The 17,487-nt window shown below is 28.2% G+C and overlaps 1 protein-coding gene and 1 pseudogene across 2 annotated transcripts; both read left to right on the top strand.

The window, feature by feature from the left end:
* Positions 1-4,777: 4,777 nt before the first annotated feature.
* On the top strand, positions 4,778-9,581 carry LOC114306554 (GDSL esterase/lipase At2g04570-like; annotated as a pseudogene). The gene is made up of 4 exons (XR_014336815.1): positions 4,778-5,404; positions 6,224-6,251; positions 6,730-7,214; positions 9,221-9,581. The product of XR_014336815.1 is annotated as a GDSL esterase/lipase At2g04570-like (transcript).
* A 5,750-nt stretch (positions 9,582-15,331) lies between these two features.
* LOC114306537 (uncharacterized) lies at positions 15,332-16,287 on the top strand. The gene has a single exon (XM_028251812.2). It carries the CDS (start codon positions 15,451-15,453, stop codon positions 16,027-16,029), a length of 579 nt encoding a protein of 192 aa, XP_028107613.2. The 5' UTR covers positions 15,332-15,450; the 3' UTR covers positions 16,030-16,287.
* The last annotated feature ends 1,200 nt before the right edge of the window (positions 16,288-17,487 follow it).

Below are 17,487 nucleotides of genomic sequence, written 5' to 3'. Positions count from 1 at the left end.
TAAATCCTCTATATTTTTTTAATACACCAATAAATCTTAAAATACTTATTTTTGCCTAACACATTTTAAAGTATTTATAAGTGAAAAAAAGAGCAAAACTTATAAATAAATAAATCTGATTAGTATGAGCGTCCGCAACCTTCCCATACATTTACAATATTCCAGTTTCTTTTTAAAAGTATTCCAGTTTCTTTTTGATGAGTTTGTGCAATATAGAGAAATTGCTTTGTAGCCCTAACTTTTTTGTAATTTACTTTTTCTAATTCTTTAAATTTTCAAGACTTACCTTTTGTGATTCTCAAATCTATCCCACCAAAAAGTGAAAAACAAAATGCAAACTTGGTCCTTCAAGAATTTTGATTTATGGTAATTATAATAGATTTTTCATTTGAGATTTGTTATTTTTAGATCTTATTTACCAACTCATTCAATTTTTTGTAGTTTCATATTTCATCTTGCAATTTCCAGTAATCTACTTGCAATCAACAGTTATAGCTAACCGAATATGATATGAGTTGTTCTTGCAAAAGTTACTTCAGATTTTCACATTTGATATTTTTTATACCAAATATTTTAAATCTTGGTATTAATTTTTTCGTATTTTAGTCAAGGACGGATCCAGAATTTTCACATAGCGGGCAAAAATATACATGTGCTAACAAAAATTTTATATAAAAATATGGATTACAATATCAATTTTCTATCGACATATAAAAAGCAAAAATTAGATGAAAACATATATAAATAAGCATTTTTTTATCCATATTAACAAAGATAGTAATTTTAAAAACAATCTATTTATTAAAGTGAGATATTTTGACTTGTACTTGACGCTCTTTCATATCATTAAAAATATAAATGACAGAATCAACTTAAAATTTGCATAATGTCTTCCTCAATAAATATGATCAAATAACTAGTTAATACCTTATTTTATTATCTAGAAATAGGACTTGTTATCAATTGTAGTTATAAAAATTATTAATTTTATTATATTTTGTCTACTTTTTTTAGTTTTATACTTTAATTCAATGTTTTATAGATATAGAAAAGCAACAACTCAAATTTTTTTAAAAAAAATAAAATAAAGAGAAGATGACCACTTACAATTTATAAAAGAAATACTTAAAAAAGACGAATCTCTATAATTTAGAAACAATTATAATTAATTAATATTATTATAAGAACGGAGATTTTTAAAATCGTAGAGTGGGGCGATCGCTCCCTTTTGTCCCTTCTAAGTCCATCCTTGATTTTAATCTATGTAACTAAATTAGTAATTACATGGATATTAGAAAAAAAAAATTGTGAATACATACAATTTCATTAATAATAGTCTCAATCTTAAAGGACGCTTAGGGCCCAAAAAGGTTAAGGGCCGGCCCTAACTTTGTGATTTATCAAATAACTCATTCATTAGTGATTAGGCATCTAGTCATACATATGGTTGTGATAGAACTTTGGTAGATAATAGGTTCTTAGGTCCTATCATGATACGCAGTTTTGGTTCTTATATATTAAAATTAATTTTGACTAAAGAGAACTGTTAATTACACTCAAACTAGTAGTATTAAATAATTTGTAAAAAGAAAAATAACTTAGACCTCCAGCTGGGGTGCTGGCGGTTGGCTCCTATTGGACAAAAAAAATTGTTTTTTTTTTTTTTTTTTGATTTTCGGCCAACCCCAGTGCGACACGTCACTGGGGGTTGTCAGTAGGGGTCATCCACTGGGGGTCTGTAGCATGGCCGTTTGTAAAAATTAGATTACACTATTGGTGGAGATAAACAGTTTCTCCCGAGTTTAAATAACTAAATATTAAATGTAACGATATTTTTTATTCACTGATGATATCGTGTAGAATCCTATCATTCAATGTATTTTTTTAATAATATTACAAATTTACCTTTATCAATTTAGAAATTATCCTAAATCATCATCTTATAATTTAAATTTATTCTAAACATTGATTCCATATTATATAAATTAATTTTCTTCGCACAATTACTCACCTAAAATTTTCTGGTTGAATTAATTTGGAATATTTTTCTAATGATAGGGATGTACACTCCACAATTTGCCTCCAAAACCGAAATTAGCACTTACCCGCATTCCAATGCTTGCAATGTTGAAGCGAGCAGTATTTATTCTAATATATAAAGCGAAGGTTGTTAGTAGAATTGACATATTTGTGGCTTATATTTTTTGATTCTCAACTGTAGCTCATGTTTATATAAAAAATAAAAATAAAATAAAAAAGAGAGAAGAAGTCTTGAAACCAAAATCATGAGATTAAAGCAATCACAATCTCTAGAGCAACACATCCCTATGTGTGTGTTTTTTTATTATTATTCTTATTATTTTATTACGTTTTTCAAATTACATGTGCGGCCCCCTAATTACTCTAATATTGTAGCTAATAACTTTTTAAATAAGTCACAATTTTTTTTTAAAGTTATTTTTGTTTTCAACGATTTTTTTAATTATGTCATAATTTTTTATTTTTTCAATCCACCTTATGTAAACTAATTTGACATGTAAATTTTTTTTTAAAAAAAATCTTTAAAAAAATTTACAAAAACAATAAAATAAAATAAGCCAAAAAGTCTACTATATTTTTTTTGTGCTTATTTTGGTTTTTTCTAAGATTTGTTTTTTAATTTTCTGGTTCGTCTCATCAAGTAAGATCTAGAAGCCTAAAGTTTTTTTTGAATATTTTTAAAAATAATTCAATAAAGACAGAAATAACCCAACAAAAATGTCACAAAAAAAGCAAACTTCAAACCCCATTGAAAAGTTAGGACCATTGACAATTTTTTTTTAAAAATTAGTACTTTTGACAATTATTTTTGAAATTTCGTTATGGACCGGTGACAACTTAAATGATCTAATAGTTGAGCTGCCTCTTCGAGATTCTACACGCAGGATATTGACATGGTTAGGTTTCTCTTCTAATCAAATCTTAACATGGTTAGGTTTCTCTTCTAATCAAATCTTAACATTTCATATCAAATATAGATGACAACACATATTGTCTGTAGGCAACTTTTGTGTTTGGAGGCCACAGCCAAATCCACAAGAAGGTTGGCTCTAGGGGTTTGGGAACACAAAAATATGACAATTTTTTTTCTAAATTTTTATTTTATTTTATTTTTTGTTAAATTATGTCTAAATTTTTTATTTTTTTAGTCTGTCTTGTATAGACAAATTTTAAAAGTAACTTTTTTTATTGAAAAATTCAATAAAAAGAAATTAAAATGCCAAACTAAGCAAAATAGGTCAATTATTTTTTTACTTATTTTGTCTTTTCTGAACTTTAAAAGAAAAATTATTAATTTTCCAATTTTTCTTGTTGAATAAATTTTAAAAATCTATAATTTTAAAAAAAATTAAAAAGAAAAATCATCAAACACGAAAATAATCCAATAAACCCCAAACACTAGCTAAACAACAAACCTGTGGGGTTGGTTAATGTAAAAATTATTAATAACGAAGTTATCCGACTCTCTCTAATAGTGGTGTTAGTGTAATTTAGTTATTTATTAATGAAAAAATTTATAATTTTAATTATTAATATTTATAATATTTTTTTACTTGTAAATATTTTTTAACTGACACATACCAGTGTAATTCCTCTATAACTTAATAATTTCAGATTTTAAATAAATTCAGAGTGTGTCAACATAAACATAACGATTACAAGACACTATTACATAATGATAGCAAGATGTTCATATGAGCTGACCCTCTCCTCTCATTTAATGGTTCCATCCCAAGCATGTGTGTGCATTCTTGTTTCTTCCTTAAATAATCAAAAGAAAGAAAATTTAACATTTATGGGTAAAATATCCTAAACAAATATCATCTATTATCTATAAAAGGAAGAGACCCCATACACAAAAGGTTTGTCATCTCTCTCTACATTCCACCCACAACACTCTTTACATTCTAGGGAATTTCATCGCTTGGCAATGTGGTCCGGGAGTGAGACCTATATCGACTACCCATTATCCATCAAAGATCTCGCATATGTTTATACCACGAACTGAAAACAAAAAACTTTCACTTCTTGTGGCAAAGAAAGCGAAAGATTTGGGGCTATTGTGAGAGCTAGAAAAATATCCTAGCTACATGGGTAAAATATCCTAAACAAATATCATCTATCCCCTATAAAGGGAGGAGACCCCATACACAGAAGGTTTGTCATCTATCTCTATACTCCACGCACAACACTCTTTACTATCTATACTCTTCATTCATGGATTCTAACTTTATCATCAGAGTGTTTCCAGCCGGCAACCCTGATTGGATGGCACCGACTATGTTTATCCTTGCAGTTTACAGTAGCCAAGCTCATCTTTTCATTGGAGCTCATCAACATCCATGTGCGAGGATTTTCTGAGTCTGACATTGTGGATTTAGGATCACTTTGCATTGTGCACAACAGTCGTTGTTGCATAATTTATGAAATTTTTTATTTATATAATTCGAATCGTTTAATTTTTAAAAAATATTGAATAAAAGATACTTATAAAAAATAGGGTAATGTTAGGGATACCAAATCTTCTACCAAACAAATGACCAAATGTCTCATGTGTGTGGGGTTCGCAATTTTATGGACCCTACACCCATATAAAAAATTTGATCATTTATTTGATAAAAAATTTAAGACCTATAATATTTTTCTAAAAAATAAATTGGTCGAACTTCAATATGAGAAAGTTGATACATAATTGTTCCTTTATTAAAGGACATTTGTATTCAGGGATTGATATCAATATGAGAAAGTTGATGCATTAAAAAGTGCACACCCCAAATCTGATGCCTTAATCACTAAGCCAACCCGCCTCGGGTTAACCGTATTTATATATCACAACTCTTTACATCCCATGGCCAATTTTATTTTGTTTCTATTTTTCCATGCTTTAGAGAGAGAAATAAGGAGAAGATGGCATACATGTTGTCCACACCATTGCTTCTACTAACTCAATTTCTAGCTCTAATGCTACCATTCCTCGAAGGCAAAGCCACAGCCAAAGTTCCAGCCGTCATTGTGTTCGGAGACTCATCGGTCGACGCTGGAAACAACAATCAGATTCCGACCATCGTTCGGAGCAATTTCGAGCCTTATGGCCGGGACTTTGAAGGAGGTCGGGCAACCGGAAGGTTCTCGAATAGCCGGATTCCGACTGATTTCATATCGGAGGCATTCGGTCTCGGGCCAACTGTGCCGGCGTACTTGGATCCATCCTATAATATATCGGATTTCGCCATTGGAGTCAGCTTTGCCTCGGCTGGAACTGGCTACGACAATGTTACTTCTGATGTGCTTGTGAGCCATCTATTGCTATTATTATTATTATTATTATTATCATTATTATTTATTTTATTTTCTAGGCCACACGGTAAATTTTTAACTAGTATAATTAGATTATTACCGAAGTGATTTTGTTGACTTAAACTTGACACCTTCTTCACTGGCATGGCATCTAAACATTCATTCCAATTACTTGAATCATTTATAAAGATTGAATCACTTGTTGTGCCTCACTTTTCAATGGAGCAGTACGTGTTCATGTGTTGCCATTTCAGTAGTTGAATTTGCGCTATCATATGTCTGTATTTTAGCATTTTTTTTTTTTTTTGAAGTTAAACCAAGTTTGGCAACCCAAAAATAATCCATCTTTTTATCTTTTTATCTTTTTTTCATCATATCATATCTCTATTTTTCTGTACATCTTTTCGTAAAAAGATAAAAAGTACACTTATTTAGGTCATCCCAAACAATCATTTAGTATCTATGCACTTTACAAAAGTTAAATATATTTAGAATCTATATGTACTTTACAAAAAATTTACTTTATTCTAGTACTCGTTTGGGATGTCTCATTGGAGCTAACATAGTTATATAAGATAAAATAGATTATTTGAGCTAAATAGGACAAAATGTCACATCTAATTTATAATCATTTTATTTTTTTCTTACAAAAGTTTAAAAAGCCAAAATACCTATCCCAAGAGTTTTTAGTCCCAAATTAAAATGGTCAAAAAATTAACCCACATCTCAAACGAGCTTATTATCTTTAATTATTACAGTCAATATCGTATATTTTAAATTGAGTTTTAACATCATTCTTCTGTCTGTCTAGCATTAACTATTCTGATAGAAATTTGTATGTGAGCCACATGTGACATTTTTCTCACCCCCATTAGTATTTATACAGTTTTACCAAATTCTCTCTATGATCCATTGTAGTTTTATTAAAATTTCAGTTTAATCCTTTCATTTTAATTATTCTTTCATCAACATGTCACGTGTCATATATACGTCAATTTCTGTCAATTTCATTACCGCCAAATGAATAAAAATGTGATATTGTAACATGACTTAAAAAATAAGTGATTGACCGTCAAAATTAAAAATACATGAACCAAAATGAATTTTAGTGAAAGTGAGAGTACTAAATGTGTCAACACATGTTTTCCCTAGCACTCAATATAATCAAAATTTAATGTACTTTTAACTACGTACAATGTGATACAAATTTTGAAACATGTACGATTGAAAATGCATTAAATACATGAAAATATATAAATTTTAAATACAGAAAATCCCATGCCATATTGATAAGTTGTTATGATTCCCTTATCCCACATTAATGCATACTGAATACATCATTAACTACTATACCACCCAACACATTAACATTTTCCAATGCTTCTCTTGCAGTGTACCCCTATGGAAAGAGTTAGGGTACTACAAGGAATACCAAAACAAACTCAGAGCCTACCTTGGTGAACAAAAGGCCAATGAAACCTTAACTAAGGCATTGTATGTGATGAGTTTAGGAACAAATGACTTCCTAGAAAATTACTACACACTCCCTAAGCGGCGATCGCATTACAACATCGATCAGTACCAAGTTTTACTCATCGGAATTGCCAAAAAATTCTTCAAGTCTCTGTATGGATTGGGAGCCAGAAAGATATCGCTTGGCGGGCTTCCTCCGATGGGTTGTTTGCCATTGGGGAGAACAACAAATGTCAAGGGTGGGAATGAGTGTGTGCAAAGTTACAACGTTGTGGCAATGAATTTTAATGATAAGTTGAGAGATTTGGCGGAGGAAGTGAACAAAGAGATGCCTGGGGTTAGAATGGTCTTTGCAAATCCATATCCAATTCTCATGGAGATTGTTCAGAAACCTTCTTTATATGGTAATTTCTTTCTTTTGGCTTCTTTTACATCCTTACTGTTTTTATAAGGTTAAATTATAAATAAAACATTGAATTTGTTTAAAATACTATTGTGTTCTGTAGTCATAAAAATTACATCACATCCATCCATGCTTTACAAAGGTTCTAATCCATAAAAAATAACATTTTTTATTAATTAACTATTAAGTCAATTAATAATCTTTAATTATGTTAGTATTTCAGTATTTTATGAAAAGGTTATTTCATATAAATTAATCTTGTAATCAAATTTTTTCTTAAATTATTATCTGAACTAGTACCCTTTCTTTGGGGAATAACTACAAAATACCGATTATTTTGTAATAATGTTACATTTATCATCTTTTATAGGCATTTAGTATATTATATCATTCGATATTAATGGACCTCATGTGAGACTTATTACATTAATAATCATGATTTTGACACAAATACACCCTTCAAGTTTGCTTAAAATACTAATTGTCTTATGTGATTACAAAAATTACGTCACTCCTCTTAAAAAAATTTGTTGTATAACAAATAATTTCTTTCATTGATCAACAATTAAGTCAATTAATAATTTTTAATGATGTCGATAATATCATGCGATTAACAATTCTGATAATTTCATTGTTGTATAAGAGAACAGTTGCAACTATGTTAAATGACATATTCTGACAAGAAGATATTTGAAATTGCTAAAACCATAAGGAGAAATTTAAATTTTAAGAAATCTTGAGAGTGTATTTATAATTTATCCTTTTTATGAAGAGTAATGTTGGACACCCTTAAAATATTATTTTTTTTTAATTTATTTACACAGTTGTATATTAGTTGGTGAATTTTTAAACAAATTAACAATTAATATGCAAATGTCCATGTTATTAGAGGTAAGCACTTTTATTTTATTAAATAGATGAATCACAAATTTATTCCAAATACTTCAATAATTCATACATTTCTTTCAAATTCCCCAAATTGTTTTAGACAATTTTAAGTTATTTCTTATAAATTTATCTCGTAACCAACAAATCTCTTAAATTATTATCTGAACTAGTATCCATTTTATTTTTTCTGAACTAATATCAATTATTTTGCAACAACTTTACATATACTATTTTTTATAGGCATTTAGTATGTCATCTTATGTAACACAATCACAACTATTTGATAATAATGGAGTGCATGAGGAGACTCATTACATTAGTGATCGTAATTTTGACACAAAAAACAATATGAAAAGATAGTAAATGTAGTATTATTGCTTATCTTAACTCAATATTATTTTATTTTTGAATCCAAAGTTTGTAAAAAGGAATAAAAATTCCGTGAAACTTAGGCCCACCCAGTGATTGTTAAAATTGTCTTAAATCAACAAAGCTATAAAAAAATATTTTTAAAAAAAAAAAAAAAACTCCCCAAAATGATAAACCTACAACCTACACCTTTTAAAAGGTCTACATTGTAAAAATTTTAATTTTTTATGATAAAAGTTATGAATATTTAAGTCACTGATAAAGTTATGATTAGTGAATTTACAGCGTCCATCTAAAGTTACGAATAATGAAATTATGACACTATTTGATTTGTTATAATGACATTTTGTGACGAAAAAAGTAACTTTATAGTAGAAAAAATTATGACATTCAATAATTTATGTTATAAAATTTTGTCAAAGATTAAAAAGGGCATATATATGGCACCTTTTGGGGGTGCATATTGTAACCTCTCCCAATAGAAAGCCTTGTGTTCCAATGTGGACCTGAATTAAGCCCAGATGTTGAACATTGAGTACAAAAATTCCACCTATTTAGCATTTGAACCTCTGATTTAATTCCAACTGAGCCTATATTCAATTAGAAGCCCAATCTATTATTCAAAAATGAACTTAATTTGAAAAAATAAGTAACATATGGATGACATTATACTATTGATACGTGATATTAATTTTTTTATGAATTATTTTTCATTTCTTAAAAATCATTTGATGTGTTGTTGAATGACAGGGTTCGAAGAAACAGCAGTGGGTTGCTGTGCCACAGGCATGTTCGAGATGGGTTATCCATGCAGTAGGCACAAGCCATTAACATGCAGAGATGCAAACAAGTTCGTGTTGTGGGATGCCTTTCATCCCTCTGAAAAAAACCAATCATATCATTGCTGACCATTTGGTCAACACTTGTTTGTCTCCCTTTCTTTGATTTCTCACTCATGGAGAGAGAGAAAGGAAAGTAAGTTTATCATATATTTTTACAAGTTCGTGTCTATCCATTGTCAATGTGATAGAAATTTCAAAATATTAAAATTTTGAAATTTAATTGTGTAATTGGCAATGTTTTGAGGTAGAGGACAAAAAAAATTATGACAAAAGATGCTTATATAATTATTTTCATGTAGTTGGTTTAAAATTAGGTGGTGGTTGTTTGCTTTTGTGACTTTGCTTGCTCTCTATGATGGTAGAGGGTTGATTAGCTATTTGTAGTAATGATTAAATAAATATAAATTGATGTTACATAAGCATATTAATCCTCACTACAACATATAAAAATTTTATAAATTAATTTTTTTAATCTTTAAAAGTGAAAATTTTGTTGTCAAAAGATATTTAGAAATCAATTTCTAACATCATGAGAATAATCGTTAAAAAATCATTCCAAAAAGTTAAAAATAAGACTTTTAGTATCAAAATTTTAAAAAAGTCACTAATAAATACACTTTAAGCGACAAAATAATTTGGTCTTAAAAGGGTTTATTTTTTGAAAAAAATTTAGTCTAAAAAAAATAATAATTCATCACTAATGTTTAATTTTTATTTTTAAAAATATAATAACAACATTTTTCGCGACAAAAATATTTGATATTTAAAAATAATTTTATTTCTAAATTTTGATTCTTAAAACCTTAATTTTTTTTATTTTTTTTATTTTTGGTAGTGAAGTGAGTCTTTACAACGTGTGTATTTTAGTGCAATACAATCAGACTGCACAAGCTTTAATGGGAAATGTTGGGTTTGGTTGTGAAGTTAAAAGAACATGATTATTCGGTTTAAACTTGGCAATGGAAATATGGATACCAATAGTGGTGAGTATGGTCCGGATTGAATTGGATTTAGGTAAAATCAGGATTAATTCGTTATTTACGGTTCTAATCCAATTCGTTTAAATCATGGAACTAAACCGAATCAATCCATTTAAATACGGATTGGATCGGTTTAGAACCACGGATTCACATAATTAAATAACAAAAAAATATATATAACACTTTAATTTCATAAAAATATAAACATAGCGTTATATTAGTTCCACAATAGCAACATATTTTTCTATAATGGCGACATACTGTTCTGGAATTTAAACAATCATAAGAAAACTGGTTTCACCATAAATATTTATACCATTATAAATTAAAACTTAAATTTAACAAACAACAGTAATAAAAGAAGATATTATATGGGTTTATGTTTGAGTTTAGGTTTTATTTAGAATAAAAAAAGATACTACGGGGAGGATATATAATAAAAATATAGACTATTTGTATACGGTCCGGATCGGTTCTAATCCAGAACCGTAGGGTTCAATCCAAAACCAATCCGTGAATTACGGATTTTTAATTTTTCAATCCAGAACGAACTACGGATTCAAAAAACCCATCCAAACTTATCAAATTAACTGAACTAGATCGAATTACGAATTTCAAGAATTCCTTACTCAGTCCTAGATACCAACTACCGAAGCTTTGGGTTGTCTGAGTTTCGCTCACCGAGTCAAGTTTGGGATCAAATCAAACTTAAACATAGTTAAAGTCAACTCAACTATATATAAAGAAAAATGCTTGGGAGCACTAATTAGTGCTCCCACTAATTAGGTGGCAGTGTGTTCCGTCATTAATGATGTGATGTTTTGGTCTTGAAGTTGTGTTTTTTTTTTTTTTTTTTTACTTTTTTAATGCATTAGTGGTGATATTTTTAGTGGGATGAATCATTGTTGATATATAAATGAGTTCAACTTGCGTTTGGAAAGAAAAATTAATTTTAAATTTAATATTGTAGGATATAAAATCTTATGGTATATAATATCGGCTAGCTAAAGATAAGATATAAAAAAGGGTATATTTTATATCCAATCATACGGGTATATTTTTTCCTCCAAGTAATTAATTAGTAGTCTTGGAACATTATATGACGTTAGGTTGCGCTCCTGATCAATCACGTAACCAAAATTTTATGAGCAAGATATTTTAATTCAATTTTCATTAAATAGTAAGAAGATAAAGTATGAATTATATTGTAATTTTTTATTTGCCGTAGTATCTCATAAACATGGTTACTTGGAGAGTACCTAGCCAAACAATGCTAAAGGAGAGAGAGAGAGAAGAGAAGATTACGAGTAAAATATATTATAAAAAAAAACCTACTCATCAATGTTTCATTAATTTAGTATATAAATTTTTATATATTTGTGTTTAGGAATATATTGTAGTTAAGTTTAGTTCTATTCAAATTCGACTCGATTAAATATAAAAATTTGGAAGAATCTCTAATTAGTTTAGAAGTTAAAAAATAATTATAAATTAGTGATAAATTTTATCAATATTAATAATTATAATTATAATATTTTCCATACGTAATAATTTTTTGCAATTACCACTAACAAGTAATTTTTCCTAAAGATTTTCACTCAAACTTTTTCATTTAGCTAATAACTCAAGTTCAAATGGATTTTAAACGAGCCAAGCTCGAAATATATAGAAATAGCTCAATCGTAAAGAAAAAATTAAATTGAAACTAAACTTAAAGTATGAGAACTAAATTGTTCAAATTAAAATAATAGAAACTAAAATAAAAATATGTAGATAAGAAATGTAATTTAATCCTATAGATAAAAAATTTAATTAATCCTAAACTTTTCTTACAATTTTATGTTACATGAATTCAGTTGGTCCATTTCAAATATTAATGCTTAGTTACTTCATGCTACTCCAATTTATTTTTTAAAATTGTATTATTATTTATATAGCATCTTTGAAACATTAATGCCCTAGGAATTGGACATTCAAAAACTCATTCACTCTGCTTGGTTTTAATTTTCAGAAAATACTTTTTAGGAAATTTTATTTTTTGTTTTTTTATATTTTTTTAATATTTTAAGCAATTTTTTGAATCTTTAGACACACCTTACATAAATACACTTAAAAATTTTAATATTTATGAAAAAAATCTTTAAAAAACACACTAAATATCAAAAATACAAAAAAATATATATATGAAAATTCAGTATATTTTTATATTTTTGTATATTTATTAATTTTTTAAAATATTTTTTCACAAATATTTTACTATTTAGATACATCTGAGTAAGGTGCATCTAAAAAAAAAATTGCTTAAAATTTAAAAAATATTCACAAAAAACAAAAAATAAAAGGGCAAATTACAAATACATCTCATGAGGTTTGCTTAAAATACGAATTGCTCCCTTTGGTTTAGAAAATTACAAATACCTCCCTGTCAGAATTTTTTATTTAACAGAATTAATTGAAAAAGTAAAATTTCTAAGTGTTCATCTATATAATAATTAAATTATCTGAATTATTAATTGAAATAAAATTTTAATACTATTAAAAACTATTAATTAACTTGATGATTTATTAATAAAATGTCTCATTTATTATGAAATTAAAAAATTTTAGGAGGTATAATGTAATTTCTAAAACTATAAGAGATAATTTATAATTTAAATAAACCTTAAAAGATGTGTTTATAATTTACCTAAAATAAAAAAATTTAATTTTCAGAAAATTGAAATGGCTGATTGTTCTTGTCCACCATACCCAAACATCAAAATTATTGTAAACCATCACTCAAATTTGTTGCATCTGTTTGGATTCAGGGAAAACTTCAATTGACAACCAAATCATTCATACGGATCACGTGATTGTCATAATTCACTTGTCTAAGGGCTGACACCCATTTTTTCGTATTCGGCCCCTAAAGCTTTGTTTGGATGCCGAGAAAATTTCTAGGGCCGTGTTGCATGCATGCGTGCTTTCTTACATAATAATTTCTTATTAGAAGACTAAAGTTGTTTTCTGAATAAATTATTGTAAAAATAAGCATAAATAAACTAGTAACATTATTATAGCCACTCACTGCAGTCTATAAGTCAGCATATTGCCTTTTCATATTTCCACATTTTTGTTTTTTCGAACTACTTTCTAAAGGTTGATCAAGTCAGCTTTAGAATATTATAGTAGATTTATTTATTTATTATTATTATGTTGGTGTGACTGTTGTAAAGTTGAACACATCTTTAACTTCTTAAAGTCTATAATAAACAAATAAAAAGATTTTAAATTTGATCCTATATAATTATAGTTATTCGATTAATATAATTTTTTTTATGTTAATTATCTAATTGGGAAAAAATCTTGAAAAATAAATAATTTGAATAATTAAGATGAATCCAAATGGACCCAACAAAATCATATTTCTTTTTCATTTTTTTTTAAATAAATATTACCCATCATATTGTGACAATTGTCTAATCAATATATGATATTTTGCTTAAATAATATGTTCAAAAACCGTACAACATTAACTATTCAAAATACGAAGATGAGCCAAAAGTTATAATATTACAATATTCTAAAATAATAATGTTACATATTTAGCAAAATTAATTAGGGTGTGTTTGGGATCAGGCTAATAGAGTCAAAAAAAAATTTTTCTAACTTTTTCGTATTTAATGAATTTCTTTTAAATTTATGTCAAATTTTTACTTTTCAAGTCTTTCTAATATAGAAGGATCTAAAATAAATTATTTTTAAAGATTTTAAAAAGGTTAAAATAAAAAAAAATAAAAACTTAAAAATTTAACTTCTGTTATTGTTTCATGAACTTTTTATATATTTTTTAATTTTTTTTCCTAGTCCTTTGTTTCAGTAGAACCTAAAAGCAAAAAATAAAATAAAATAAAAGTTCAATAAAATGAAAAAATGAGAATTTATTAGAAAATGATCTTTTAAGTACTTGTATTCTAATTAGTTCATAACATATTCTTATCAATAAGTTCTATTATTTTAAATATTTGATTCACCGAATTCTAATTCTTGTATTTATGGTATTCTATTGATAGTTTTACTCTTACAAATATTTTTTGAACCCTTAGTAACTTGGTGACGTAAATCTTCACATTAAATAAATTTGACAGTGTGAATTTTCACATCATGGAACATTCACACTGTTAATATAAATGTTCACATCATGAACCATTCACACTGTCAATGTGAACATTAATGCGCATTTCATCCCTATTATTATTAGGAATATTTTGACAACTATATCACTCATAAAACTTATTAAACTATTAAAAAAAATAATTTAAATTAAATAAAATATAAATAAATAAAGAGAGGTTTATGAAAAATTCCCTTAAAAAAATTAATGTCAAACACATTTAAAAAAAAAAAAAAACAATGTTCATTTTAACTGTAGTCATATACCTCACTTTTGATATAATTTTTTGAAGGATTTCTATATTAGAAAGACTTGAAAAGTAAAAATTTGACATAAATTTAAAAGAAATTCATTAAATACAAAAAAGTTAGAAAATTTTTTTTTTGACTCCATTAGCCTGATCCCAAACACACCCTAATTAATTTTGCTAAATATGTAACATTATTATTTTAGAATATTTTCACACATAATACATTTGTATACAACATTTCAATAGAATACTAAGCCTCCGTTTGGGAAGTGGATTAATTTTTTGACTTTTTGACTATTTTAATCTGGGATTAAAAAGCCTAATTTAGGAAGAACTTTTTGACTTTTTTATGAGAGAGGAGTGTAATGATTATAGATTGAATTTAATGTTTTATTTTTTATGACTAAAATAATCTATTTTATTTTTATGACTATTTTAATTCCTAACCCACCAAAATCAACTTCCCCAACTATGCCTAACAATCTTAAAAACGATTTTTTTTTTTAATTTTTTAAATATAAATTGTGACTACAAGTAGAAGATTATAAGAGCGCGTAAATTAAGAAAATTATTTCTCTCTTTCCTGTAAATTAATCAAGCTAGAGAAAATCAAAATAGAATATTAATACTTTTCGCAGTCCAAAGCTCTTTCTCCTAAGTCTCAACACTCTCTCTACTAATTTAAAACCACAACCAAACCTTAGGGGAAAAAAAACTTGAAAGACCCAAAACCCAATCTAGCTCTACTCTCAACCATGAAGAAACTCTACACCAACAAAAAAGGCAAAGTCCACCCATCTCCGCCGCCCATCGCCGACCACCTCTCTCTCCTTCCGGCCACAATTCTCACTCTCACGGTGGCTCTCTCTCCCCAAGACAAAGAAGTCTTGGCCTACCTCATCTCTTGCTCCGGAACCACCACCACCACCAACTTTTCCGGCAACCCCAAAACCCGACTTGACGGCGGAGGTAGCGGCGGCGACCACCCAACTCAGTTCAACTGCAACTGTTTCAGATGTTATATGAGTTACTGGGTTCGTTGGGACGCTTCGCCGAATCGTCAACTCATTCATGAGGTTTTAGATGCTTATGAAGACGGATTGTTTCAGAAGAAGAAGAAGAGTTTGAAGAAGGAGAGAAGAAAGAGAGTCTGTGAGGATGAGAATCGTGACTCGGGCGAGTTGGGATCGGTGGAAGTGAGTCAGAGTCGCCCGAGTCACGGTGGTGGTGATGTGGAGGAGGATGGGGGTGGGGAGGTGGGTTCGGAGAAAGGATCGGTGAGGAAGCTTGTGAGCTTCATTGGAGAAAGGATTTGGGGTGTTTGGGGGATATGAAAATGGTTTCTCGGCAAGGAAGGAAATTTTTCCTGCGTTTTCTCAGTCATGTTTGATTCCCTCTTGTACGAAGATTATGTATATCCATCCCCTTAATGTAAGTATAAGGTGGGTATTTTCAGCTATCATGGCCACTCTTTTTTTTTTTCTTTTTTTTCTTTTTTTTTCAGATTTCGTATAAAAAATCTGTCTTGATCATGGTATGAGAGTTGTATATATTTTCCAATTCTGATTAATTACCAGAAAAATTAGGTATTATGTTTTCTTTTTTCACTCCAACCTAGAATGTATTGAACTCATAATTCCTTAAATATTTTGCAAGTAAATTGTTTATGGTTGTTCAATCATTTTGAAACTAGAGTAATTCTTTGATAAACGATCATCATCATAAATTAAACTTGATAGAATATGATCAATCTTTCTATCTGTTTTTCTTTTTGGATAAAATGTCATTCTATAATGTTTTATATATATATATATATATATAAATCTTTTTTTCTTTTATAGCATTTTATTTATCCCTCTCTTAACTTTCTGTGAAATGAGATAAGTAAGAGGAGAAATTGCAATAAAATGAGGCACCAATTATTTGCAAACTAGTGGGATGCTTCCAAGAATTGCAAAAATAATTGTAATGAGCCATGATGGGGGACCTCCAATAATTTAAAAAATGTCATATATTATATTAAAAATTTTAAAATAATTTAAAATTATAGAAGTTTACATTCTCAATTTTTTTTTAAGATAATTTTAAAATTATATAGAGTAGTCATTCAATTTTTTAAATTATAGAGTAATCCCCCAAAGATATAATCATGGATCCGTCTTGGTAATGAAGGGAATTGTATTGGTTGGAGAATAAATTTAAAGAAAATTAACCATTCTACCTCTCTTTCTTTCCTTACTCTGCAACTCCAGTGGTCGGTCACCCGCCCCTAACCACCACCACCATGCCCTCCTTTACTACGGGTGTTTGGGAAAAATAATTAAAAACTGTTTTTTGATTTTTTTTTTGATTTTATTGATTTTTAAGTTGGGAAGTGACTTTTAACCACGTTCCTAAAATAATATTACGCCTAACCCACCCCCCCCCCCCCAGTCACACTCCCTATTGTCCCAATCCCTTTCTCACCGGCCTTTCCATCACTTGCATTTTGTTATAATCATGGATTTAAATAAAAATAAATAGATAAAAATTAACTTATATTTCATTTTTATTTTCCTCACGTTTTTCATTTCTTATCTAAATTTATACATACATCCATGATCAAAATACATCCTTAATGGATTTCCATCAATCATTTCATCACCAAAAAAAATTACTTCTAATGAGGCAATTTTTTCAAGAAAAAAATTTCTTATATTTTTGTGATTTGTCAATTATGTCTTGCAACCATATCCGTAGGTGATTAGGGTTGTGTTTTGGGCTTGTTAGAGTTTATTATTGTTACTTTTGTC

Source organism: Camellia sinensis, chromosome 7 (assembly GCF_055761805.1).
Source record: "Camellia sinensis isolate YWXY chromosome 7, ASM5576180v1, whole genome shotgun sequence".
In the NCBI taxonomy this organism is placed as follows: Eukaryota; Viridiplantae; Streptophyta; class Magnoliopsida; order Ericales; family Theaceae; genus Camellia; species Camellia sinensis.
Note: the sequence above shows the minus strand (reverse complement) of the source record. Positions and strands in the feature narration are given on the sequence as shown.

Bases quoted from the DNA above. Each gene is read 5' to 3' on its own strand.
- LOC114306537 (XM_028251812.2), top strand. From the start codon at position 15,451: ATGAAGAAACTCTACACCAACAAAAAAGGCAAAGTCCACCCATCTCCG.